Source organism: Orcinus orca, chromosome 5 (assembly GCF_937001465.1).
Source record: "Orcinus orca chromosome 5, mOrcOrc1.1, whole genome shotgun sequence".
Classification (NCBI taxonomy): Eukaryota; Metazoa; Chordata; class Mammalia; order Artiodactyla; family Delphinidae; genus Orcinus; species Orcinus orca.
In genome coordinates, this window is record NC_064563.1 from 123,797,279 (window position 1) to 123,821,443 (window position 24,165).

The 24,165-nt window shown below is 35.2% G+C and overlaps 1 protein-coding gene across 1 annotated transcript in view; it reads right to left on the reverse strand.

Moving 5' to 3' along the window:
- Positions 1-24,165, reverse strand: part of TMPRSS15 (transmembrane serine protease 15) — a 133,162-nt gene that overhangs the window by 40,248 nt on the left and 68,749 nt on the right. Inside the window, exons 14-16 of the mRNA XM_004264466.2 lie at positions 22,082-22,171; positions 19,428-19,553; positions 17,316-17,456 (exon numbers count right to left, since the gene is read on the reverse strand). Coding sequence (XP_004264514.2) covers positions 17,316-17,456; positions 19,428-19,553; positions 22,082-22,171 — 357 coding nt within the window. The remainder of the gene's footprint in view (positions 1-17,315; positions 17,457-19,427; positions 19,554-22,081; positions 22,172-24,165) is intronic.

The following is a 24,165-nucleotide window of genomic DNA, read 5'->3' on the forward strand; positions in this document are numbered from 1 at the left end:
TAGTGGTGCATGTACAACAATAATGGGGAAGAAAAAGCACTTGAAAAAAAAAAGGAACAGGGAAACCTGTATTTTAAAAGCTATTAATGAATATTAATCATTGACTACTATACTGTACTGTTTTCATAGATACACAATTCATGTTAAAATGGTTTCAAAAACAAATGGTACTGGTCTCCATAGAGACTTTTTGAATTTATGATGGCCAAATGTAATGACACCTGAAAGGAATAATTTCTGTTGCTTTAGAATCTAGGTTGTAGCCCCAAATCTGTGAGAATTGACAAATACTGTAATGTTCTAAAGAGAGGTACTAAATGTAGCCATACTAATACTTTAAAAATTACCGAAACTAGTCTGGTGACTATAAATTTCTAGCTAGCACCTATTTCCAGCTATGAAAAAGAGGATTCGAGTTTTTTTTCTAGAAACAGACTAAATAAGGGTCTTAAGGAATAGTGTTTTCATGTGCAATATGGGAGGAAGTTGCCATCCAGCAAACCAAGTGAAGGATGCCCCGAGAGAACCAACTCATACTGGGTTGCCTTAAAGAAGAGAGGTCATCTCACTCCCCAGCTGAAAGTTTGTTACACTGCAGAGTCATAAGGGCTAGTGCTTACACGGGACTAGTGCAGGGACTTTCAGGTACTTTTTTCAGCTGGGACCACAGTAAAAATACATATTTTAAATTGTACTCTAGGGCATACCCCAATGTGTATATGTGTGTGTGTGAGTGTGTGTGCATGTAACTAAATTAAAATTTACTTTGTTCTGTTATTTCTATTCTATTCCATTCCATTCCATCCCATCCCATCCCATCCCATCCCATCCCATCCCATTCTATTCTATTCTATTCCATCCCATTCCATCCATTTTGCTCCATAGCAAAGAATGGTGGCCAAAACTCAATAAATTGATTTCATGATACACTTTTTTTTTTTTTTTTTTTCCTGCGGTACGCGGGCCTCTTACTGCTGTGGCCTCTCCCCTTGCGGAGCACAGGCTCCGAACGCGCAGGCTCAGCAGCCACGGCTCACGGGCCCAGCCGCTCTGTGGCATGTGGGATCTTCCCACACCAGGGCACAAACCCGTGTCCCCTGCATCGGCAGGCGGACTCTCAACCACTGCGCCACCAGGGAAGCCCTCATGATACACTTTTTGAAACATACCAGACTAAACTGAAGTATAGTGAAAAATTTCATGGGAGATGGTAACTTTAGTGTCCTAAATTTTGTGGGTAGATAGCTATATAAATAAAGATCAGTATTCACTTCCTGTGTAATGAATTTAGAAGCCAGACATTTGGCTGGAACTTTCCTTGATGATAGTTAGGTATAAGAGAGAGGGTGGCAGTAGAAAAAACCTGCATTTTCTCCATGTGCAGGGCAGTGCATGAGTTTCGTTTTGACCACATGGACACTGGGAAAGATAACTGAGTGACAGCCGCCTGTCAGGACAAGCTGGCTCCAGCACAAATACGTGCGGGAATGAAGCCTGGCTGGTGGGGATTATGAGCAAAGCAGGGTTATAAGAGATCACAGGGTAAGTAGTGTACTACCCATGCCTACTGTGCAGTGGTCCTGGGGAGGGGGGAGAGGAACACACCAAAGAACCCACAACTCTGTTCTACAAAAGAGTTAGCATTTGTCCAGGAGCTACTGTTAGCTGAAAGAAAACTACAGTGGTGGAAGATTATCCTTTTTTGCCTCTCTTCCAACACTGGAGCTATGGGAAGATGGAAGGGAAAGAAAGTGGGAAATAAGTTAAAGACAATATTTCCACCTTCTTCTACTTTAAGATATCGGGCCAAGATTTGTGCCTGAGTTGGGAGATTAAAAAAGAAAGAGCTGTGACTTAGATGATATTAAGGTTTTAATGTTGTATTTGACTGTACGTTTTAATACCTAAAAGTGAGGTTTAATTACCCAGTTAAGAAAATTGCATACCTAAAATAACTGGAAAAATGAAGAGATCTGCCTGAAATATCCCAGAATAAAAAGAGAGATTTGGGGCTTCCCTGGTGGCACAGTGGTTGAGAGTCCGCCTACCGATGCAGGAGACACAGCTTCGTTTCCCGGTCCGGGAAGATCCCACATGCCACGGAGCGGCTGGGCCCTTGAGCCATGGCCGCTGAGCCTGCGCGTCCGGAGCCTGTGCTCCACAACCGGAGAGGCCACAACAGTGAGAGGCCCGCGTACCGCAAAAAAAAAAAAAAAAAAAAAAAAAAAGAGAGAGATTTGAAATAAAGTAAGTAGAGAAAAATAAAGTTTTATCTGTTTATATTCTCAACGGGTCCATTCTTTAAATTGAATGTACAATGTACTATCTGTAATACCCTTATGCCTTGTTTCTTCATTTTATATGCTTAGGACTTGACAAAATGACTGGAACAGAGTAGGAAATCAGTAGATATTTGTTAAGTGTTAAGTGAATTAATTTATGTTAAATGAGTGACATGCCTCAAAAATCAGTATGAACCTTAGTAATAGAGTTGACACAATACAAAGAAATCTTTAAAAGTATGATTTCAAAAAAACATTTAAAAATTAGGCAGTTGATTGGCTGATGTTAACTCTATTGATTTGAAAAATAAAAATTGATTCTGTGAATTATGAAGATAAAATTTACTGATTTGAGTGGTGGTTAAAACATAAGCTCTGGAATCATACGACTGGTTTGATCTGCAGCTTAGCCATTTCCTATTTTTTTTTTAACATCTTTATTGGAGTATAATTGCTTTACAATGCTGTGTTAGTTTCTGCTTTATAACAAAGTGAATCAGCTATACATATATATCCCCATATCTCTTCCCTCTTGCATCTCCCTCCCTTCTACCCTCCCTATCCCACCCCTCTAGGTGGTCACAAAGCACCGAGCTGATCTCCCTGTGATATGCGGCTGTTTCCCACTAGCTATCGGTTTTACATTTGGTAGTGTATATATGTCCATGCCACTCTCTTACTTTGTCCTAGTTTACCCTTCCCCTTCCCTGTGTCCTCAAGTCCATTCTCTAATAGGTCTACATCTTTATTCCCATCCTGCCCCTAGGTTCTTCATGACCAATTTTTTCCCCCTTAGATTCCATATATGTGTGTCAGCATACGGTATTTGTTTTTCTCTTTTTGACTTATTTCACTATGTATGACAGACTCTAGGTCCATCCACCTCACTACAAATAACTCAATTTTGTTTCTTTCTATGGCTGAGTAATATTCCATTGTGTTTATGTGCCACATCTTCTTTATCCATTCATCTGTCGATGGACACTTAGGTTGCTTCCATGTCCTGGCTATTGTAAATAGAGTTGCAATGAACATTATGGTACATGACTCTTTTTGAATTATGGTTTTCTCAGGGTATATGCCCAGTAGTAGGATTGCTGGGTCGTATGGTAGTTCTATTTTTAGTTTTTTAAGGAACCTCCATACTGTTCTCCATACTGGCTGTATCAATTTACATTGCCACCAACAGTGCAAGAGGGTTCCCTATTCTCCACACCCTCTCCAGCAGTTATTGTTTGTAGATTTTTTGATGATGGCCATTCTGACTGGTGTGAGGTAATAGCTCATTGTAGTTTTGATTTGCATTTCTCTAATGATTAATGATGTTGAGAATTCTTTCATGTGTTTGTTGGCAATCTGTATATCTTCTTTGGAGAAATGTCTATTCAGGTCTTTTGCCCATTTTTGGATTGGGTTGTTTCTTTTTTTGATATTGAGCTGCATGAGCTGCTTGTATATTTTGGAGATTAATCCTTTGTCAGTTGCTTCATTTGCAAATATCTTCTCCCATTTTGAGGGTTGTCTTTTCATCTTGTTTATGGTTCCCTTTGCTGTGTAAAAGCTTTTGAGTTTCATTAGGTCCCGTTTGTTTATTTTTGTTTTTATTTCCATTTCTCTAGGAGGTGGGTCAAAAAGGATCTTTCTGTGATTTATGTCATAGAGTGTTCTGCCTATGTTTTCCTCTAAGAGTTTTATAGTGTCTGGCCTTATATTTAGGTCTTTAATCCATTTTGAGTTTATTTTTGTGTATGGTGTTCTAATTTCATTCTTTTACATGTAGTTGTCCAGTTTCTCCAGCACCACTTATTGAAGAGGCTGTCTTTTCTCCATTGTATATTCTTGCCTCCTTTATCAAAAATAAGGTGACCATATGTGTGTGGATTTATCTCTGGGCTTTCTATCCTGTTCCATTGATCTATATTTCTGTTTTTGTGCCAATACCATACTAGCCACCTCCTTTTTATTTATTTTTGACCCTGGGCAAATAAATTAGTCTTTCAGAAACTCAGTTTCCTTCACTGTCAAATAGGATAAATACTACTTATGTCTTAGGTATATCATGAGAGTAAATTTTTATAAAGTTAAATGCATTTAGTATACCAATATGAATACATTGAATGCAGAATAAATTTTATCCTTAACAGCAAAGTATTGATAGTAACATTTAGAAATCATCCTTTTCATTGATATTTTTAAGTTACTATTCTTACTTCTATGTTCTGGTTGTGCGACTTTCCCCTCCAGATAATGCAAGAAATCACACATAATCCTTTCCTCTGGGTATCTCACAACAATAATTGGAGCTATTGGTATAGGTTATTTTAAACTTTGATGAAGTCTATATTTTTTCATTCCAAATTTAAGTTACTTTAATAAAAAATACTTTAAGGAAAGCATGACTGGGCTGGTTGTTTTTACAAATCTTTATCCAATGAGAATAAGTTACATATATCAAGTATAATACTATTAGGGAGGTTCTTGTAAATTTAATTATCAATTTATTTCACAAACACTTTTTTTTTTTTTTTTTTTTTTGCGGTACGCGGGCCTCTCAGTCTTGTGGCCTCTCCCGTTGCAGAGCACAGGCTCTGGACGCGCAGGCTCAGCAGCCGTGGCTCACGGGCCTAGCTGCTCCACAGCATGTGGGATCTTCTCGCACCAGGGCACAAACCCGTGTCCCCTGCATCGGCAGGTGAACTCTCAACCACTGCGCCACCAGGGAAGCCCCACAAACACATATTTTTAAACCAGGTTAGTGAGATGATAAATGGGCAAATTCAGTTACTTACTCTACAGGCAAGTATTAATGTTCTAACTGAATTTACATTTTAATCTTTCTAGTGTTAATTTTCAGTTAGCAAACAGGAATACTTAAAGCTAGGTACATATGTTTTTGAATTTATATATTCTATTTTAAATCTATACTTAATAAGCATTATATTTATTTAAAAACCTGATGGCCTAATTATGTACCCATAATCAAATATCATAATATACTTATAGAATGTTAGTCACAGCTAGTTATTTTTATATTACCCCATTTCTTTGTTTTCATAGTTTGTTAAAATCATTATGTAAAAATGAGTTTTCAATATCAATAATTTAATAATAGATAATTTATTAATAATTTTACTCTTTTACTAGTATAGCCAGGCTATATTTAATTGGAGAACACATATCCATTGAATGAAAATTTAAATATCTGAATATCTGAATAAAAATATGAATGAAAACATGTATAAATATCTGAAAATTGTAATTTATTTTTGTGCTCTAGCCAAAGCTGTTAAGGTTATACCGTATGAACATAGAAATATTAACCTATTTCTATAAGATGAATATATTGGATGAAAAAATGCTGTATGGAGCAAAACAATCTATTGCTGCTGAACTGAAAAGAATGACAAATTCTGAGGAGAAGTGTGAATAAACTCTTTCAAAATTTCCCTTTACATGCATGAACTGAATTCTGATTCTTTGTAACATATAATAGCTCGGCTTCATTAAGAAGTCTTTAATCCAAAAGTTTAACTCTCTGTGGCCTCTTATATCTTATTTCTGATAATTTTATACCCATAGTGAGAGAGAGAGAAAAAAAAATATTACTAAGAACTGAATTTTCCCATCTCCTTTTTATGAAGTCTCCAGTAGCCCTGCCTCATTTAGTCAACATATGCTTGGTTTTAATGGAACTGAATTGATCTCTAAGGCACATGCCACACAATCTGGGGAGGGCTCTAAACCCCTAAATGTAATCAGCTGCCACTTCCACAGTTGCCAGATAAGCACTATTGAATTCCAAATTAAGATTCTGATATTCAGAAAAGAGCAATGAAGGGAACTTCAGAGGAGAGTGATCTTAATAAATCTATATTTCATATACTCTAGTTTAATGTAAATAAAATGTGAAAACTAAGATAAAGAAAGGAGATACAAAAATATGTTATATAATTGTTTTATTCATCAACTGAATGCTTTGGAAGGTGTCCCTAAAATATCTTAGAAGATAAATGAAGCACATACATGCTGCAAATTTATGATATTCCTTTGATCCCTTTTTCCTAAAATGACCAGCAAAGCAGAGCACCAATATAAACAGATATGTGTGCCTAATGTCTCTTTCCACTACCAGTGTGATTATCTGCCACTGCCAATTCCCTGTTTCTATAATTGCTTTTCAGCCTTTTGGTGTAAAAATCTCTCTGGGAGAAGATTATGCTGATGATGACTCAATCCCTCCATTTTCTACTCTCCAGCAGCATCTGTCCTGTGGCCAAGAGGGATATGAAACCACATTCCCAGCATATTAAGCACACAGTGATGGTCATGGAAGACTCCATTTTAGCTTCAATTTCTCTAAATGATTTATTACCTAAATAACATAATCATAGTAACTGAAATCTAGTGAAAGGGTAAACAAATATAAGCAACACCTATGCCATAAATCTCCAATCTATTTTTTGTTGGAAGCCATAGATTACGTTCTTTTGGCTTTTATCTTGAAGGGAAATTTATTGTACTATTTTTCAAAATCCTAATGTATTTATCTTATTATAAGACTCTAATAAAAGCTAGTAACTGTAATATTTTTAATAGAAGAGATGTTGCTGCCTTTCTTTTCCCAACCTATTCTCTTTCCACTTCTTTCCTCCCTTTTCCCTTACAATTTAAAATATGGCTTTAAAGACCTACTATTTCTCTAAAATTTCAAGATGCTTTCACTTTTGCAGATGGCGGAATGCTCAATAATTATTTCAGTTGTTTGGATTTGTAAATAAATTCACTCCCTTATTGGTTAGAGCTATTAGTTTTCTTATCTCATTAGTTCAGTTGGTTTTACTATTCATCTTCATTTCTTTAAAAATATAGTACTTCTCAGCCAAAGACCAATATCATATGATATTGCTTATATGTGGAATCTAAAAACATGATACATAAGTTTATTCTTTTTGGTGCGATGGTGAATGGGATTATTTTCTTAACTTCTCTTTCTGATCTTTTGGTGTTAATGTATAGGAATGCAAAGGATTTCTGTGTGTTAATTTTGTATCCTGCAACTTTACCAAATTCATCCATTAGCTCCAGTAGTTTTCTGATGGCAACTTTAGAATTTTCTATGTAACTAACAGAACATTGTAAATCATCCTTACTTCAATAAAAATTTAAAAAAAATTAAAAAATGATACAAATGAAATTATTTACAAAACAGAAAGAGACTCACAGACATAGAAAACAAACTTATGTTTACCAAAGGGGGAAGGGGGTTGGGGGGAGGGATAAATTAGGAGGTTGGGATTAACATATACACACTACTATATGTAAAATATATAGATAACAAACAAGGACCTACTGTATAGCACAGGGAACTATACTCAATATTTTGTAATAACCTATAAGGAAAAATAATCTGAAAAGATATATATATATATATATATATATGTATATAGTATATATAACTGAATCGTTGTGCTGTACACCTGAAGCTAACACAGTATAATAAATCAACTATACTTCAATAAAAAGAAGAAAGTGAAAAAAAAAGTTTATGTTTGCAGTTCATGTTAATTTGGTGAATAGATATGGGACAATATTAAACAGCTAATAATTAATTAGAGTTGCAGTTAATATAATGTGCTACAAGTTCTTAGTTTATTCTGTGTTTTTATACTTACTAGAAATAAATGTTGAAAAATAAATTTTATTGTAATAACAAATAAATAAATATAATAAATTTAAAAAATATATAGTATTTCTCAAAAGTTCCTTTCATGACATCCTTGGAAAAAAGTTTGGAGGCTCACCCCTCCAAGAGAATAACTATTACGTATTTTCTTGCTCTATTTTAAAATACTTTATAGAACTGAGCACTTAATTCTATAGCATTCAAATACAAGTGATATTGATGTCTATACATTTTTTATTGCAGAAGTTTCTCCTCAAAAATTTAGAAATGTCACTCTGTTGTTTTAAAATATTCACCATAAAATGACTAAAATATAAAGCTGAACTGATTTTTGACATCTTTGAAAAATGATTCTGTTTATTCTCCTTAAAAAATTTGCTGACTCTGATGGGAAGCAGCCACATAGCACAGGGAGATCAGCTCGGTGCTTTGTGACCGCCTGGAGGGGTGGGATAGGGAGGGTGAGAGGGAGGGAGATGCAAGATGGAAGAGATATGGGAACATATGTATATGTATAACGGATTCACTTTGTTATAAAGCAGAAACTAACACACCATTGTAAAGCAATTATACTCTAATAAAGATGTGAAAAAAAATTTGCTGAAAAATTTTCCTCTTGAAATTAAAAATTTTAAACAGGAAATGTTACAACACAGATTTCTGCTTATAAATTTTTTACAGTAAGCAATAAGACTTCATGATTTTTCAGTCACTTTAATCAGATCTAGAAAGTATATCGTTTTTTCCCATTACACCTTTCAGTGTTAGTTTTAACTGGTTCTATTATTTTCAACTTGTGGGTTGGTCTTTTTCCTGTTTGCCCATCACAGACTCCCACATTTTTCCATCTCTTTACCTATTGTTTTTGCTTACTTGATCATGCTTTTGTGCTGCACTTTTGTGACAATGTGGTATTTTGGTGCCAGGGTTTTTGAATAGGTGTGCAAAATAAACTGTGCAGTTCACACCATTAACAAAAACTTCTGATCAAGTCAGAAATAATAATCTGGTTGTGGTAGAGTTTCAACGAGAAATTCCTCTGCCCAAAGGTGGCCATAGGGATAGAATAGTGACAATTCATAATGGTAGTCTGAAAATTGTCTTGATTAATATTTTCCAAGGCAGTGATTTACTTCTCCTCTAAGTTAATTTCTGATTTTTATACATTATATCTCTCTCTATGTCTATATATCTTATACATTATATTTATACATAATGTATAATATATAATTTATACATTATATATTTATACACATAACTATATTTTCATGTCAATATATTTTCTTTTTTGATATTTTGAAAAATAATTTTAAGTATAATTTAAAAATAAATAATACCATTTATAAATTAAAATAATTATAAATCATATCACTTTCTATATTTTTCTCATTTTTCATGTACTCTATTTTAAGATAAATTCCAATTTTCTGTTGATCTAAAAGTCTTTATTGCTTTCCTTTGGTGTTGTATGTTCTTTCATAGTCCTTAATATTTTTGTTTGTTTACTTCCTTAGTTGAACTTTTGTTTATATACTTCATTAATTGATTTTTTTGTTTACTTCACTAATGGATTTTTTGATTGATTCATGTCAACATTGCTTATAAATCATAAGTAGCTGCTTCTAAAACATCACAAAATTCTTCTGAGGAACAGGATAGTTGGCTGGGCTACAACTTACTCTCACCTAAGTAGCTTGGGTAGTAACAATTGTTATGACTTATTTTCAGGGCCAGAGGGTATATAAGCTACAGGTCAATTTTCATATTTGTAGTAATGCTGAAAGCATACAACTTTCTGGCATGGAGTCTAAGTTTTAGGCCAGTTGTAAGTAGAGGAGCAGAGATTTGTACAGATGATTCTAGGATCAGATAATAGGCCAGATGATGAACAGTGCTCCAACACTACCTCTTTTCTAGACATTTTAATTAAAGACAAACTGACCACAATCTCTTATGGAAGGGAAGGATAGAGGTAGGAAGGAATGTGTATTCTGTTTTTCTGACATATTTGCATCTAGAGAGAACTACTAAGTTGTGGGACAGAAGTATTTAAAAAAATCATAGTACAAGGGGAGAAGCAAGCTATAAAAATTCTCTATAGACTGTTGAATGCAGAGTTATATTTTACATATATGAATGAAAATATTGATATCTATATCTACATCTACATATATATCTATATATCTCCATGATACAGAAGGTTCTTATTAGTTATCAATTTTATACATATTATTGTATATATTTCAATCCCAATCTCCCAATTCATCACCCCTACCACCACCCCTGTTTTCCCGCCTTGGTGTCCATACGTTAGTTCTCTACATCTGTGTCTCTCTTTCTGCCTTGCAAACTAGTCATCAGTACAATTATTCTGGATTCCACACATATGTGTTAGCATATGATATTTGTTTTTCTCTTTCTGACTTACCTCACTCTGTATGACAGTCTCTAGGTCCATCCACATCTCCACAAAAGACCCAATTTTGTTCCTTTTTATGGCTGACTAATATTCCATTGTGTATATGTACCACAGCTTCTTTAACCATTCATCTGTCCATGGACACTCAGGTTGCTTCCATGTCCTGGCTATTGTAAATCGTGCTGTAATAAATATTGTGGTACGTGTGTGTGCTGAATTATGATTTTCTCTGGGTATATGCCCAGTAGTGGGATTGCAGGGTCATATGGTAATTCTATTTTTAGTTTTTTAAGGAACCTCCATATTGTTCTCAATAGTGGCTGTATCAACTTACATTCCCACCAACAGTGCAAGAGGGTTCGCTTTTCTCCACACCCTCTCCAGCATTTACTGTTTGTAGATTTCCTGATGATGCCCATTCTAACTGGTGTGAGGTAATACCTCATTGTAATTTTGATTTGCATTTCTCTAATAATTAGTGATGTTGAGCAGCTTTTCATGTGACCCTTGGCCATCTGTATGTCTTCTTTGGAGCAATGTCTATTTAGGTCTTCTGCCCATTTTCTAATTGGGTTGCTTGTTTTTTTAATATTGAGCTGCATGAGCTGTTTAGATATTTTGGAGATTAGTCCTTTGTCTATTGATTTGTTTGCAAGTATTTTCTTCCATTCTGAGTGTTGTCTTTTTGTCTTGTTTATGGTTTCCTTTGCTGTGCAAAAGCTTTGACGTTTCATTAGGTCCATTTGTTTATTTTTGTTTTTATTTCCCTTACTCTAGGAGGTGGATCAAAAAGGATCTTGAGTGATTTATGTCATAGAGTGTTCTTCCTATGTTTTCCTCTAAGAGCTTTATAGTTTCTGGCATTACATTTAGGTCTTTAATCCATTTTGAGTTTATTTTTGTGTATGGTGTTAGGGAGTGTTGTAATTTCATTCTTTTACATGTAGCTGTCCAGTTTTCCCCGCACCACTTATTTTTTAATTTTTATTTTATACTTTTTTAACATCTTTATTGGAGTATAATTGCTTTACAATGGTGGTTGGTTTCTGCTTTATAGCAAAGTAAATCAGCTATACATATAGATATATCCTCATATCTCTTCCCTCTTGCGTTTCCCTCCCTCCCACCCTCCCTATCCCACCCCTCTAGGTGGTCACAAACACTGAGCTGATCTCTGTGTGCTATGCAGCTGCTTCCCACTAGCTATCAGTTTTACATTTGGTAGTCCAGCACCACTTATTGAAGAGACTGTCTTTTCTTCATTGTATATCCTTGCCTCCTTATCATAGATTAGTTAACCATAGGTGTGTGGATTTATCTCTGGGCTTTCTATCCTGTTCCATTGATCTATATTTCTGTTTTTGTGCCAGTACCATATTGTCTTGATTACTGTAGCTTTGCAGATAGTCTGAAGTCAGGAAGTCTGATTCCTCCAGCTCTATTTTTTTCCCTCAAGATTGCTTTTGTTATTTGGGGTCTTTTGTGTCTCCACACAAATTTTAAGATATTTTGTTCTAGTTGGGTGAAAAATGCCATTGGTAATTTTGTAGGGATTGTGTTGAACCTGTAGATCACTTTGGTTAGTATAGTCATTTTCACAATATTTATTCTTCCAATCCAAGAACATGATATATCTCTACATCTGTTTGTATCATCTTTGTTGTTGGTTTTTTTTTTTTTTTTTTTTTGCGGTACGTGGGTGTCTCACTGTTGTGGCCTCTCCCGTTGCGGAGCACAGGCTCCGGACACGCAGGCTCAGCGGCCATGGCTCACGGGCCCAGCCGCTCCGCGGCATGTGGGATCCTCCCGGACCGGGGCACGAACCCATGTCCTCTGCATCGGCAGGCGGACTCTCAACCACTGTGCCACCAGGGAAGCCCCTGTTTGTATCATCTTTGATTTCTTTTATCAGTGTCTTATAGTTTTCTGAGTACAGGCCTTTTACCTCTTTAGGTGGGTTTATTCTTAAGTATTTTATTCTTTTTCTTGCAATGGTGAATGGGATTGTTTCCTTAATTTCTCTCTCGGATATTTCATTGTTAGTGTATAGGAATGCAAGAGATTTCTGTGCATTAATTTTGTATCCTGCAACTTTACCAAATTCATTGATTAGCTCTAGTAGTTTTCTGGTGGCATCATTAGGATTTTTTCTGTATAGTATCATGTCATCTGCAAACAGTGACAGCTTTACTTCTTCTTTTCCAATTTGTATTCTTTTAATTTCTTTTTCTTCTCTGGTTGCCATGGCCAGGACTTCCAAAACTATGTTGAATAACAGTGGCAAGAGTGGGCATTGTTGTCATGTCCCTGATCTTAGAGGAAATGCTTTCAGTTTTTCACCATTGAGAATGATGTTTGCTGTGGGTTTGTTGTATTTGGCCTTTATTATGTTGAGGTAGGTTCCCTCTATGCCCACTTTCTGAAGAGTTTTTAATCATAAATGGTGTTGAATTTTGTCAAAAGCTTTTTCTGCATCTATTGATATGATCATGTGGTTTTTATCCTTCAGTTTGTTAATATGGTGTACCACATTGAGTGATTTGCATATATTGAAGAATCCTTGCATCTCTGGGATAAATCCCACTTGATCATGGTGTATGATCCTTTTAATGTGTTGTTGGATTCTGTTTGCTAACATTTTGTTGAGGATTTTTGCATCTATATTCATCAGTGATATTGGTCTGTACTTTTCTTTTTGTAGTATCTTTGTTTTTGGTATCAGGGTGATGGTGGCCTCGTAGAATGAGTTTGGGAGTGTTCCTTCTTCTGCAATTTTTTGGGAGAGTTTGAGAAGGATGCATGTTAGCTCTTCTCTAAATGTTTGATAGAATTCACCTGTGAAGCCATTTGGTCCTGTACTTTTGTTTGTTGGAAGACTTTTAATTACAGTGTCAATTTCATTACTCCTTATTGGTCTGTTCAGAAATTCTATTTTGTCTTGGTTCAGTCTTGGAAGGTTATACCTTTATAAGAATTTGTCCATTTCTTCCAGGTTGTCCATTTTATTGGGATAGAGTTGCTTGTAGTCGTCTCTTATGATTCTTTTTATTTCTGTGGTATCCATTTTAACTTCTCCTTTTTCATTTCTAATTTTATTGATTTGAGTCATCTCCATCTTTTTCTTGATGAGTCTGGCTAAAGGTTTATCCATTTTGTTTATCTTCTCAAAGAACCTGCTTTTAGCTTTATTGATCTTTGCTATTGTTTTCTATGTTTCTCTTTCATTTATTTCTGCTCTGATCTTTATAATTTCTTTCCTTCTACTAACTTTGGGTTTTGTTTGTTCTTCTTTCTCTAGTTCCTTTAGGTGTAAGGTTAGATTGTTTATTTGTGATTTTTTTTTTTTGTCTTTTGAGGTAAGATTGTATTGCTGTAAACATCCCTCTTAAAACTGCTTTTGCTGCATCCTATAGGTTTTGGATCGTCATATTTTCCTTGTCATTTGTCTCGAGGTATTTTTTTATTTCCTCTTTGATTTCTTCAGTGATCTCTTGGTTATTTAGTAACGTATTGTTTAGCCTCCATGTGTTTGTGTTTTTTATGTTTTTCTCCCTGTAACTGATTTATAATTTCATAACATTGGGGTCCAAAAAGATGCTTGATATGATTTCAATTTTCTTAAATTTACTAAGGCTTGATGTGACCCAAGATGTGATCTACCCTGTAGAATGTTCTATGTGCACTTGAGAAGAAAGTTTATTCTGTTGTTTTTGGAGGTAATGTCCTATAAATATCAGTTAAATCTATCTGGTCTGTTGTATCATTTAAAGCTTGTGTTTTCTTATTAATTTTCTGTCTGGATGATCTGTCCATTGGTGTAAGTGAGGTGTTAAAATCCCCCACTATTATTGTGTTACTGTTGATTTCCTCTTTTATAGCTGTTAACATTTACCTTATGTATTGAGGTGCTCCTATGTTAAGTGCATAAATATTTATAATGTTATATCTTCTTCTTGGATTGATCCCTTGTTCATTATGTAGTGTCTTTCCTTGTCTCTTGTAACATTCTTTATTTTAAAGTCTATTTTATCTGATATGAATATTGCTACTCCAGCTTTCTTTTGATTTCCATTTGCATGGAATATCATTTTCCATCCCCCACTTTCAGTCTGTATGTGTCCCTAGGTCTGAAGTGGGTCTCTTGTAGACAGCATATATACAGTCTTGTTTTTGTATCCATTCAGTGAGCCTGTGTCTTTTGGTTGGAGCATTTAATCCATTCACATAAGGTAATTATCGATATGTATGTTCCTATTACCATTTTCTTAATTGTTTTGGGTTTGTTTTTCTAGGTCCTTTTGTTCTCTTGTGTTTCCCACTTAGAGAAGTTCTTTTAGCATTTGTTGTAGAGCTGGTTTGGTGCTGCTGAATTCTCTTAGCTTTTGCTTGTCTGTAAAGCTTTTGAAATCTCCATCGAATCTGAATGAGATCCTTGCTGGGTAGAGTAATCTTGGTTGTAGGTTCTTCCCTTTCATCACTTTAAATATATAGTGCCACTTGTAGTTTTTCTGCTGAGAAATCAGCTGTTAACCTTATGGGAGTTTCCTTGTATGTTATTGGTCATTTTTCCCTTGTTGTTTTTAATAATTTTTCTTTGTCTTTAATATTTGCCCTGAATTGATACAGCCACTATGGAGGACAGTATGGAGGTTGCTTAAAAAACTACAAATAGAACTACCATATGACCCAGCAATCCCACTACTGGGCATATACCCTGAGAAAACCATAATTCAAAAAGAGTCATGTACCAAAATGTTCATTGCAGCTCTATTTACAATAGCCAGGAGATGGAAAAAACCTAAGTGTCTATCATCAGATGAATGGATAAAGAAGATGTAACACATATATACAATGGAATATTACTCAGCCATAGAAAGAAATGAAACTGAGCTATTTGTAGTAAGGTGGATGGACCTAGAGTCTGTCATACAGAGTTAAGTAAGTCAGAAAGAGAAAGACAAATACCGTATGCTAACACATATATATGGAATTTAAGAAAAAAAAATATCATGAAGAACGTAGGAGTAAGACAGGAATAAAGACACAGACCTACTAGAGAATGGACTTGAGGATATGGGGAGGGGGAAGGGTAAGCTGTGACAAAGCGAGAGAGTGGCATACACTACCAAACGTAAAATAGATAGCTAGTGGGAAGCAACTACATAGCACAGGGAGATCAGCTCTGTGCTTTGTGACCACCTAGAGGGGTGGGATAGGGAGCGTGGGAGGGAGGGAAACGCAAGAGGGAAGAGATATGGGAACATATGTATATGTATAACTGATTCACTTTGTTATAAAGCAGAAACTAACACACCATTGTAAAGCAATTATACTCCAATAAAGATGTAAAAAAAAAAATTGCCAATTCAATTACTATGTGTCTCGGTGTGTTTCTCCTTGAGTTTATCCTGCCTGGGACTCTCTGTGCTTCCTGGACTTGGGTGGCTATTTCCTTTTGCATGTTAGGAATGTTTTCAACTATAATCTCTTCAAATATTTTCTCAGGTCCTTTCTCTGTCTCTTCTCCTTCTGGGACCCCTGTAATGTGAATGTTGTTGCGTTTTATTTTGTCCCAGAGGTCTTTAAGGCTGTCTTCATTTCTTTTCATTCTTTTTTCTTTATTTTGTTTCATGGCAGTGAATTCCACCATTCTGTCTTCCAGGTCACTTATCTGTTCTTCTGACTCAGTTATTCTGCTATTGATTCCTTCTTGTGTATTTTTCATTTCAGCTATTGTATTGCTCATCTCTGTTTGTTTATTCTTTAATTCATCTATGTCTTTATTAAACATTTCTTTCATCTTCTTGATTTTTGCCTCCATTCTTTTTCCGAGGTCCTGGATCATCTTTACTATCATTATTCTGAATTCTTTTTCTGGACGGTTGCCTATCTCCACTTCATTTAATTGTTTTTCTCTGTTTTATCTTGTTCCTTCTTCTGGTAAATAGTCCTGTGCCTTTTACTTTTGTTTATCTTTCTGTGAATGTGGTTTTTGTTCCACAGACTGCAGGATTATAGTTCTTCTTGCTTCTGTTGTCTGCCCGCTGGTGGATGATGCTATCTAAGGGGCTTGTTCAGTCTTCCTGATGGGAAGGACTGGTGGTGTGTAGAGCTGGCTGTTGCTCTGGTGAGCAGAGCTCAGTAAAACTTTAATCTCCTTGTCTTTTGATGGGTGAGTCTGAGTTTCCTCCCTGTTGGTTGTTTGGCCTGAGGTGATCCAGCACTGGAGGCTACAGGCCCTTTAGTGGGGCTAATGGTTGACTCCAGGAGGGCTCATGCCAAGGAGTACTTCCCAGAACTACTGCTGCCAGGGTCCTTGTCCCCATGGTGAGCCACAGCCACCCGCTATCTCTTCAGGAGACCCTCCAACACTAGTAGGTAGGTCTGGTTCATTCTCTTATGGGGTCATTGCTCCTTCCCCTTGGGTCCTGATGCATACACTACTTTGTGTGTGTCCTCCAAGAGTGGAGTCTCTGTTTACCTCAGTCCTGTTGAAGTCCTGCAATCAAATTCTGCTAGCCTTCAAGTCTGATTCTCTGGGATTTCCTCCTCCCATTGCCAGACCCCCAGATTGGGAAGCCTGACAAAGGCTCAGAGCCATCATTCCAGTGGGTGGACTCCTGTGGTATAATTGTTCTCCAGTTTGTGAGTCACCCACCCAGCAGTTATGGGATTTGATTTTGTGATTGCACCCCTCCTACTGTCTCATTGCGGCTTCTCCTTTGTCTTTAGATGTGGGGTATCTTTTTTAGTGAGTTCCAGTGTCTTCCTGTTAGTGACTGTTCAGCAGTTAGCTGTGAAGGTGCTCTTGCAAGAGGGAGTGAGCGCACGTCCTTCTACTCCGCCATCTTGAACAAATCTTCCCTCCTGTATGTTTCTACTGTTTTGCTCCAAAAGTTACAAGGCAGCATGTAATCCTGAGTGCACTTACCTGGAATCCCCAAGTGATAGCCAGTAGTGAAATTTGCTTTAAATCCCCCTTTTGCCATCACATCATCAGTGATAAAAAGCACAGTCATTCTGTTGGTGGTTGAGAACACATCCTTTACTGGACCAGGCCCTGTGTACACAGCTGGTCAAAAAAAAAAAAAAAAAAAAAAAATTAGTGAGATGATCCTTTGACTCTAGAAGGAATATACCCTTTTTCTCAGTTCTGTCTCCCAGAGGTATGAAACATGCAGCCTGGCTTGCTCAGGAAGCACCACATGTAAGTAAATGCATACATTCTTTTACATTTTAGGCACTGCTTCTAGGAAAGCCAACTTCTCTACTGATCTTTTCCAGTATTACTTAAGGTTTCTGCAGCTCTATAATTTAATGATGAATTACTCATAATATTGTCTGGCTTTGCATCACTACTATTTAAAGCTCATGTTATCACAGAAAAATAATTGTTTGCCTGTTTTTAAAGACCCTTATAAAATAACAGAGCTTATAGTCTCCCTTAATAATTTTTTGTCTAAATTTATTTTATATTTTTTATAAATTGAATCACTAACCTAATCTGAAAGATGAATTAATTAGAGACTGATAATATAAACCTAAATGATGGTTTTCAATTTTTTCCCTCTAATCCCTGGGCTTTGAGGGTTTCATAAACAATAAAATATTCTTTATTAAAAACTAAAGGCTTCAGTTAGTTTAAAAATACATTCATCTTATTAAATATTTTATATATTGGAATACTTGAAAGTGATTCTGTATCAAAAGAACTTCTCACCTACATATTTGAAAAGGATGATTCTGAGATCCTTTTGGAATTCGTATTTACTTTTCCGTGATTGATGGAAATACTAAGAGGTGAAATGATAAAAATTGATTTTTCTTAGATCATGAGAACACTGAAGTTTTTATTAGAAAGACAGAGTAAACTGAAAATGGAAAAACTACTCAAAATGTGTTTATAACTGTATTGAAAATCAAATTTGAAGTTCCTCAGTTCTTGCTAGCACAAGGCTCCTCACCTCACCGAGACTTTCATTGTTATTTGTTCTGTGTGTGACTCTCAAAATCCTCTCCCAGGAAACTTGTACTTTAGAACTTTGTGGGATTTTTCTGAAGAGCCTACATAATGGTGACTGATTAGTATGGCTGGGGAACCCTCTCCACCACTCTGCTCCTTCATTGCTATAGAGCATGCTCTCTGGAGTCTTCATCCACTGGCTGCAGTGTTCATGTGATTGTATAGCTATCTGACTGGATTTTATAGGAAATAATTAATACAGGTCTAAAGTACAGTTAGATAAAATACTTTTACTTGTAAAGTGTGCTGTTTCTGCATTCCAGTTGACATTTCATGTATTTTCATAGTTCAGTGCGTGACTTATCAAGAGACACTTCTTTCTTAAAAATTGGTAGTAATTGAGCAAGATATTAGCCATTATACTTGATAGATTTTTATTATATTAACATGTATTTTATGATCTAGGTATAATAATTTCCTGTAGAATAGAACACTTTCCCCCTATGTCTATTTAAAAAAAATAATGATCAACAGATGTTAGGGAAAAATCAACTTGCTCAACTTTTGACTCATTCTCAGATACTTATATAGAAGCAGCTAGTACTAGAGACACAGACAATCAAAGTAATAGTGAAACTCAAAGTAAAAAGCATTTAAAAATTTTGCACAACAAACACAATTGTTCCTCTAGTTTGAAGTGAAATAAAACATAATATAATAGCTATCTTTGGAAATACGATGTACACATAATGCATAGAAAACTGCATAATGGATGTTCTTAGCTTTTAGTCTCTAAAGTGTAATGCTTATTGTAGTAAATTAATATCAGCTGGTAGGAACTGCTGAATCAAAACTACGAATCCTCGTTTGCCAAGAATGCTTCAGAAAAATACCATTCTGTCATCATTGTAAACACTCCCCATATTGGAAGTGTGACATACAGTTTGACATGTTACTCTACTGCTGTAATTTCACTTTGCTAGTTGTAAAAGAGTGACTACATTTATTGAGAAATGCTCTCTCCATCAGTCCAGTGTCTTGAGCCATACAACCTTCACAATATTTAAACTGGAGACTTACCTAAGAGCAAGGAATCATCTCCTTCACCATCTCTGATTTCAACAATATCTGCAATATTTTCTAAGTCAAATGCTTGAAAGTGAAGCTGAATATTTTTTCCCTTTCGTGCATTTAAATTCCAAACACCTTAAAAGTAATAAATAACAACATAGTTTAAACATAGTTCTTTTGATTTCTCTTCAAAACTTCAATCTCTTGAGAATTTCAAATTACTTTCAAAGATTTATTTCATTTTATATAAACCAATATTACAAGCTGTTTGTGTGTGTGAAGAAACATTTTGTCTATTCCAGAATATTTGTAGTAAAATTTCAACTAAATACGAAATAATTTACTGTAATTGAATTTGCTTTATTTCATATAAAATGGAATACTTTAATCAAAGCTTGCCAATAGGCTTTTACTCCTACAATCTAAAATTTATGAATGTCAAAGATGTGAATATTCTATTTGCATTTATTTTATTTCCATGACTAAATGCAGAGGAAAACGAAGTGATTAAAATGCAATTTGTAGGGCAACTAAACTTTAGTATTTCTTTAAGCAATTGTTGCCATTATTTATATGTGTCATATGATGGTAGTTCCTTTTGGAACAAAACAAAACAAAATTACTAGCCTTAGTAACAACAAACACTCCTTGTTCTTTATTGATTCCTTAAAAGATTTAGTCTTTACATTTTGTTCTAGGTTCTTTCCTCATTCTGCTTGAGTGTTCTCATTCACCCTTAAGGAAATCATTTCATCAACATAGTAATGACATCTAAGTCTTTATTTTCTACACTTTTTTTTGAGAAGCAGATCCATTTATTCAATTATTTACTGTGTACAGATGTACGTATCTCAAATTCAACGTGTAATACAGGGAACACTCAATTATCTCTTTCCCCAACTCATTCATTTTTTCATTCTTCCTATCTTGGTGAATAGCACCACTAATCATCTACTCATAGTTTCTATACCAGAAACCTCTGCATCTCCCTTGATGTCCTCTCTCCTATTGCATCCAATCAATCACCAAGGCTGCCAATACTACCTCCTATATCCCTGGAATCCTATTTCCTTCTCAGTCTCCACTGCCACTATCTGAGTTCAAGTCACCTTTATTTTTCATCTCCTAATTGTTGATGCTGATGGCTCCCTTACCACCTGTCTCTGATTCTACAGCCAGATGGATCCATCGAAGATGCAAACATGATTTCATCACTATTTTCCTCTAAACCATTTAAAGTTTCCTTAGTGCTCTCAGAATAAAATCCAAACTGCTTAATGTGGTGTGAAATACCTTCACACTTCATTTGTTATTATTACTTAACTTTGCTTGAAAATTCAAGAAAAAAAAATCAAGGTCTTCTACCTCTGAACTTTTTGTATGTTAGGTACCTCTCATGTCCCTCCACAGTCTCCTGCCTTTGCACTTATTACAAACAGTACCTTAGACATTTTGTGATGCCTGACAATTTATCTGAATCCTTATGTAGACTGAATTATGTTTGTTTCTTCTTTACTTACTTCAGTTCCTAACAGATGAAGCATTCAATAAATATTTGTTGAATAAATCAATAAATTTAATAAATTTCTCCAAATTGTTCTTTCAATGTTCTGCTTATTTTCAGATATTTTTAAATCATTACTTTGTACAAACGACACGTTTAAAAGATATTTCCAATGCGAAGAAGAGATGATCATCTCTGGTTCACCATACAAGTCAAATTAGATTAATGGCTGTTTATTTTTTTGGAATCAGATATCTCCCTATAATAGTGACTCTATTATCCTATCAAAATAATACTTATCTCTGGATCATTTGAAGGAAGAAATGACATTTTCTAATGACACATTTTTCACTATCATTGGGGCATTTTTTTCACTGGTAGAATTTTCCATTTAGGTTGGTGGTGTTATGGATGGCTGTGAAAGGCAGGGGAAGAACATGTCTGTTTCTCAGAACTACTGGAGTGGAATCTTTGTAGGATGGGCCTGGGAATCTGCATCTTTAACACAGACAATCTCTAAGCAGCCTTATGAGCTTCTCTATTTAGGACTAATGACCTAGAGACAAGCTTTTTATGGTTTTAGCATACTAGTCTATTCTCTCTAGACTTAGAATACTTTAGTGATCCTCTTTATTAGTTCATCTTTTATATTGGGAATCTAATCACATTACTATAACTGCCTGCTTTATTGACCTTAGTCTATATTTATAAAGGGTGTGTATGTCACAACTGGCTCTTTGCTTTTTATACTTTCCACTGACCTTATTCTATGGAATTGCAACTTTGTTATACACACCATAAACATTATATGCATAATCAAGGGGAGTGGTGTCTGGGGTAAGGCTGCCTCTTTCACTTACTGGTTTTATTCAACTTTTAAATTTGAGAAATATAATAATATCATCTGTTTTAAAGAATTATTGTGAGAACTGTCTAAAATAAGGTATATAAAGCATTAATGCAGTGACTGGTATAAAATAAATGCTAAAAAGTTAGTAATTAATTATTGTTATTCTTGTTATCATTCTATTAAACAATCTCACAGATGTGGTAGTTGTATTCAGATACAGCAAATTTATCATTACTTTGCTGTGTCAAGGCGAGAATGTAACTTTGATATATACATTTGTTTCTCATGGCTGGAAAAGAAATGACTTACAGAAAGCCTGATTAGGGTAGTTGTTTGGAAAGTTCATAGACATGAATGTTGTATTTGGCTCCCACAGTTCAAAAGGTCCTCCACAGTCCGCTGAAAAGGAAAGCATTGAAAAATCATTAGTAACATATTGTTTATTTCAGACATAATACTATATGCCCATAAATTTCCAATTATATTTCTTGGAATACTGGTTTTGACAGATACATTTTAGAGTTTGTGTAAGGGAAAAATATAGGTTAACAGGTCTCTTTACTGAAGAATTTCTCAAAACCTTAAATATTCTTATGTTCTTTGTGATTCTCCAAGAAGGCATAATAGTATTCAGCATTTCCCAAAATTATTTAGGCAAGAAAACAATTTTGAAAGCATCTTTTATAAATAGGCTTCATGAAATAAGGTATCAATGCTCTACTGTAGAAAAAAAGATGAATCTTCATAATAGAACAAATCTTACATCTGTCACTCTCTTATGAGAAGGGCTAGTAAATTACTAATCCTGCCATTTCTTGTTATTTCTTCTTTTTTCCTACTTTTTTTTCAGTAGAGAAGAAGCTTCACCATCCTGAATATTGTATTGAGGCATTTGACTGTCAGGAAAGGGGGATAAAATCTCTACCTTCTAGATAATTGGCCTAGACTGTTCAGGAGTCAATTTGGAACTGAACTTAATGCAAATTTATTAGAAAAAAATAAAGCACAGATCTTCCAGTTAAGAGTATGATGCTTCAAGTGGGTTAACTAACTTTATGAAATTCTTAATCTACTTTATTTATCTTGCTTATTAGAAAGACATTCTAAACGAATGTAAAACTTCATCAACCACTTTGAGTATCCCAGTTCTATCTTATTTTTTATTACCATGTTATACTTAAGATCAAAAGAATAAAAATAATCTAATTAGAAGAATATATAAAACTGAGATAAGTAGATAATTTTTCTATTATTAAAGGTAGATGATAATGGTATTACTTCCTCCCAATAACACAGAAATCAGATTAGAGGAGGGAAAAATTAAATGTCTCTACATCTACAGCAGTGATTTCCATCAGATCCTCTTGTTTGATCCCTCTTTTACATGTCATCTGCCTCATTTATGTAGATCCTTTCAATTCATGCGCACCTTTCAAGTTTGTATGTAATAATCTTCTTAGATTTGGGTTTTATGATATGTACAACGGGACAGAGAGAGGCAGTTGCTGTGGCTCAAACTAGTATCATTGCCAACATATCCTGTTCTATAAGGTTTGGTTCTGTAAGAGCTTGGTCTACCTTATATGCCCTCCTGCAACTGGCTTGTCCAGAACCAGCTGAACTTAGCAAGAATAATAAAATCTTTTTAAAAAACCTTACTGTTTGCAAAGTTTCCATGCACATTGTCTTATCTGGAGAGAGAAGGTGGTGTATAAAGGAAAGATGTGTTGGAGTTGGTGGATTAAAACTATCGTTCTGAGTTAGTTACTTTTCTTTTTGAGACTGGGTCTTCTCATATATAAACTAGATATATATTAGAGATTTTCAAGGTTGTTGTAAAAATCAGACATAATTTATGAAAAGTGCCTACACATTACCTGGCGTGCTCAGTCCTGGTTGTCAGTGCATTCTTGTGAATTAGGTAATTACTATGACTATTTCAATTTTCTTTTTTAACATCTTTATTGGAGTACAATTGCTTTACAATGGTGTGTTAGTTTCTGCTTTATAACAAAGTGAATTAGCTGTACATATACATATATCCCCATATCTCTTCCCTCTTGAGTCTCCCTCCCTCCCACCCTCCCTATCCCACCCCTTTAGGTGGTCACAAAGCACCTGCTTTGCACCTGCTAACGGAAAATTCGGGCATCGGAGGTGTTCTGTTATTTGCTAATGCCAAGCATAACCACTTAGTGTCAAAGTCAAGGCTTCAACTCAGTTAACCTCAAACTCATCTCACAGTATGTTACTGTCTGTTATTGGGCTGATTAAACAGAATCATTTCAACCATCTGGTCTGAGCTATAGGCAGGGTTTAGGCTGAGTCTCAGTAAGTGGCACTTGGTGGGTATGTGACAAGGAGAAGGAGGACAGAAGGGAACGTGGATGAGA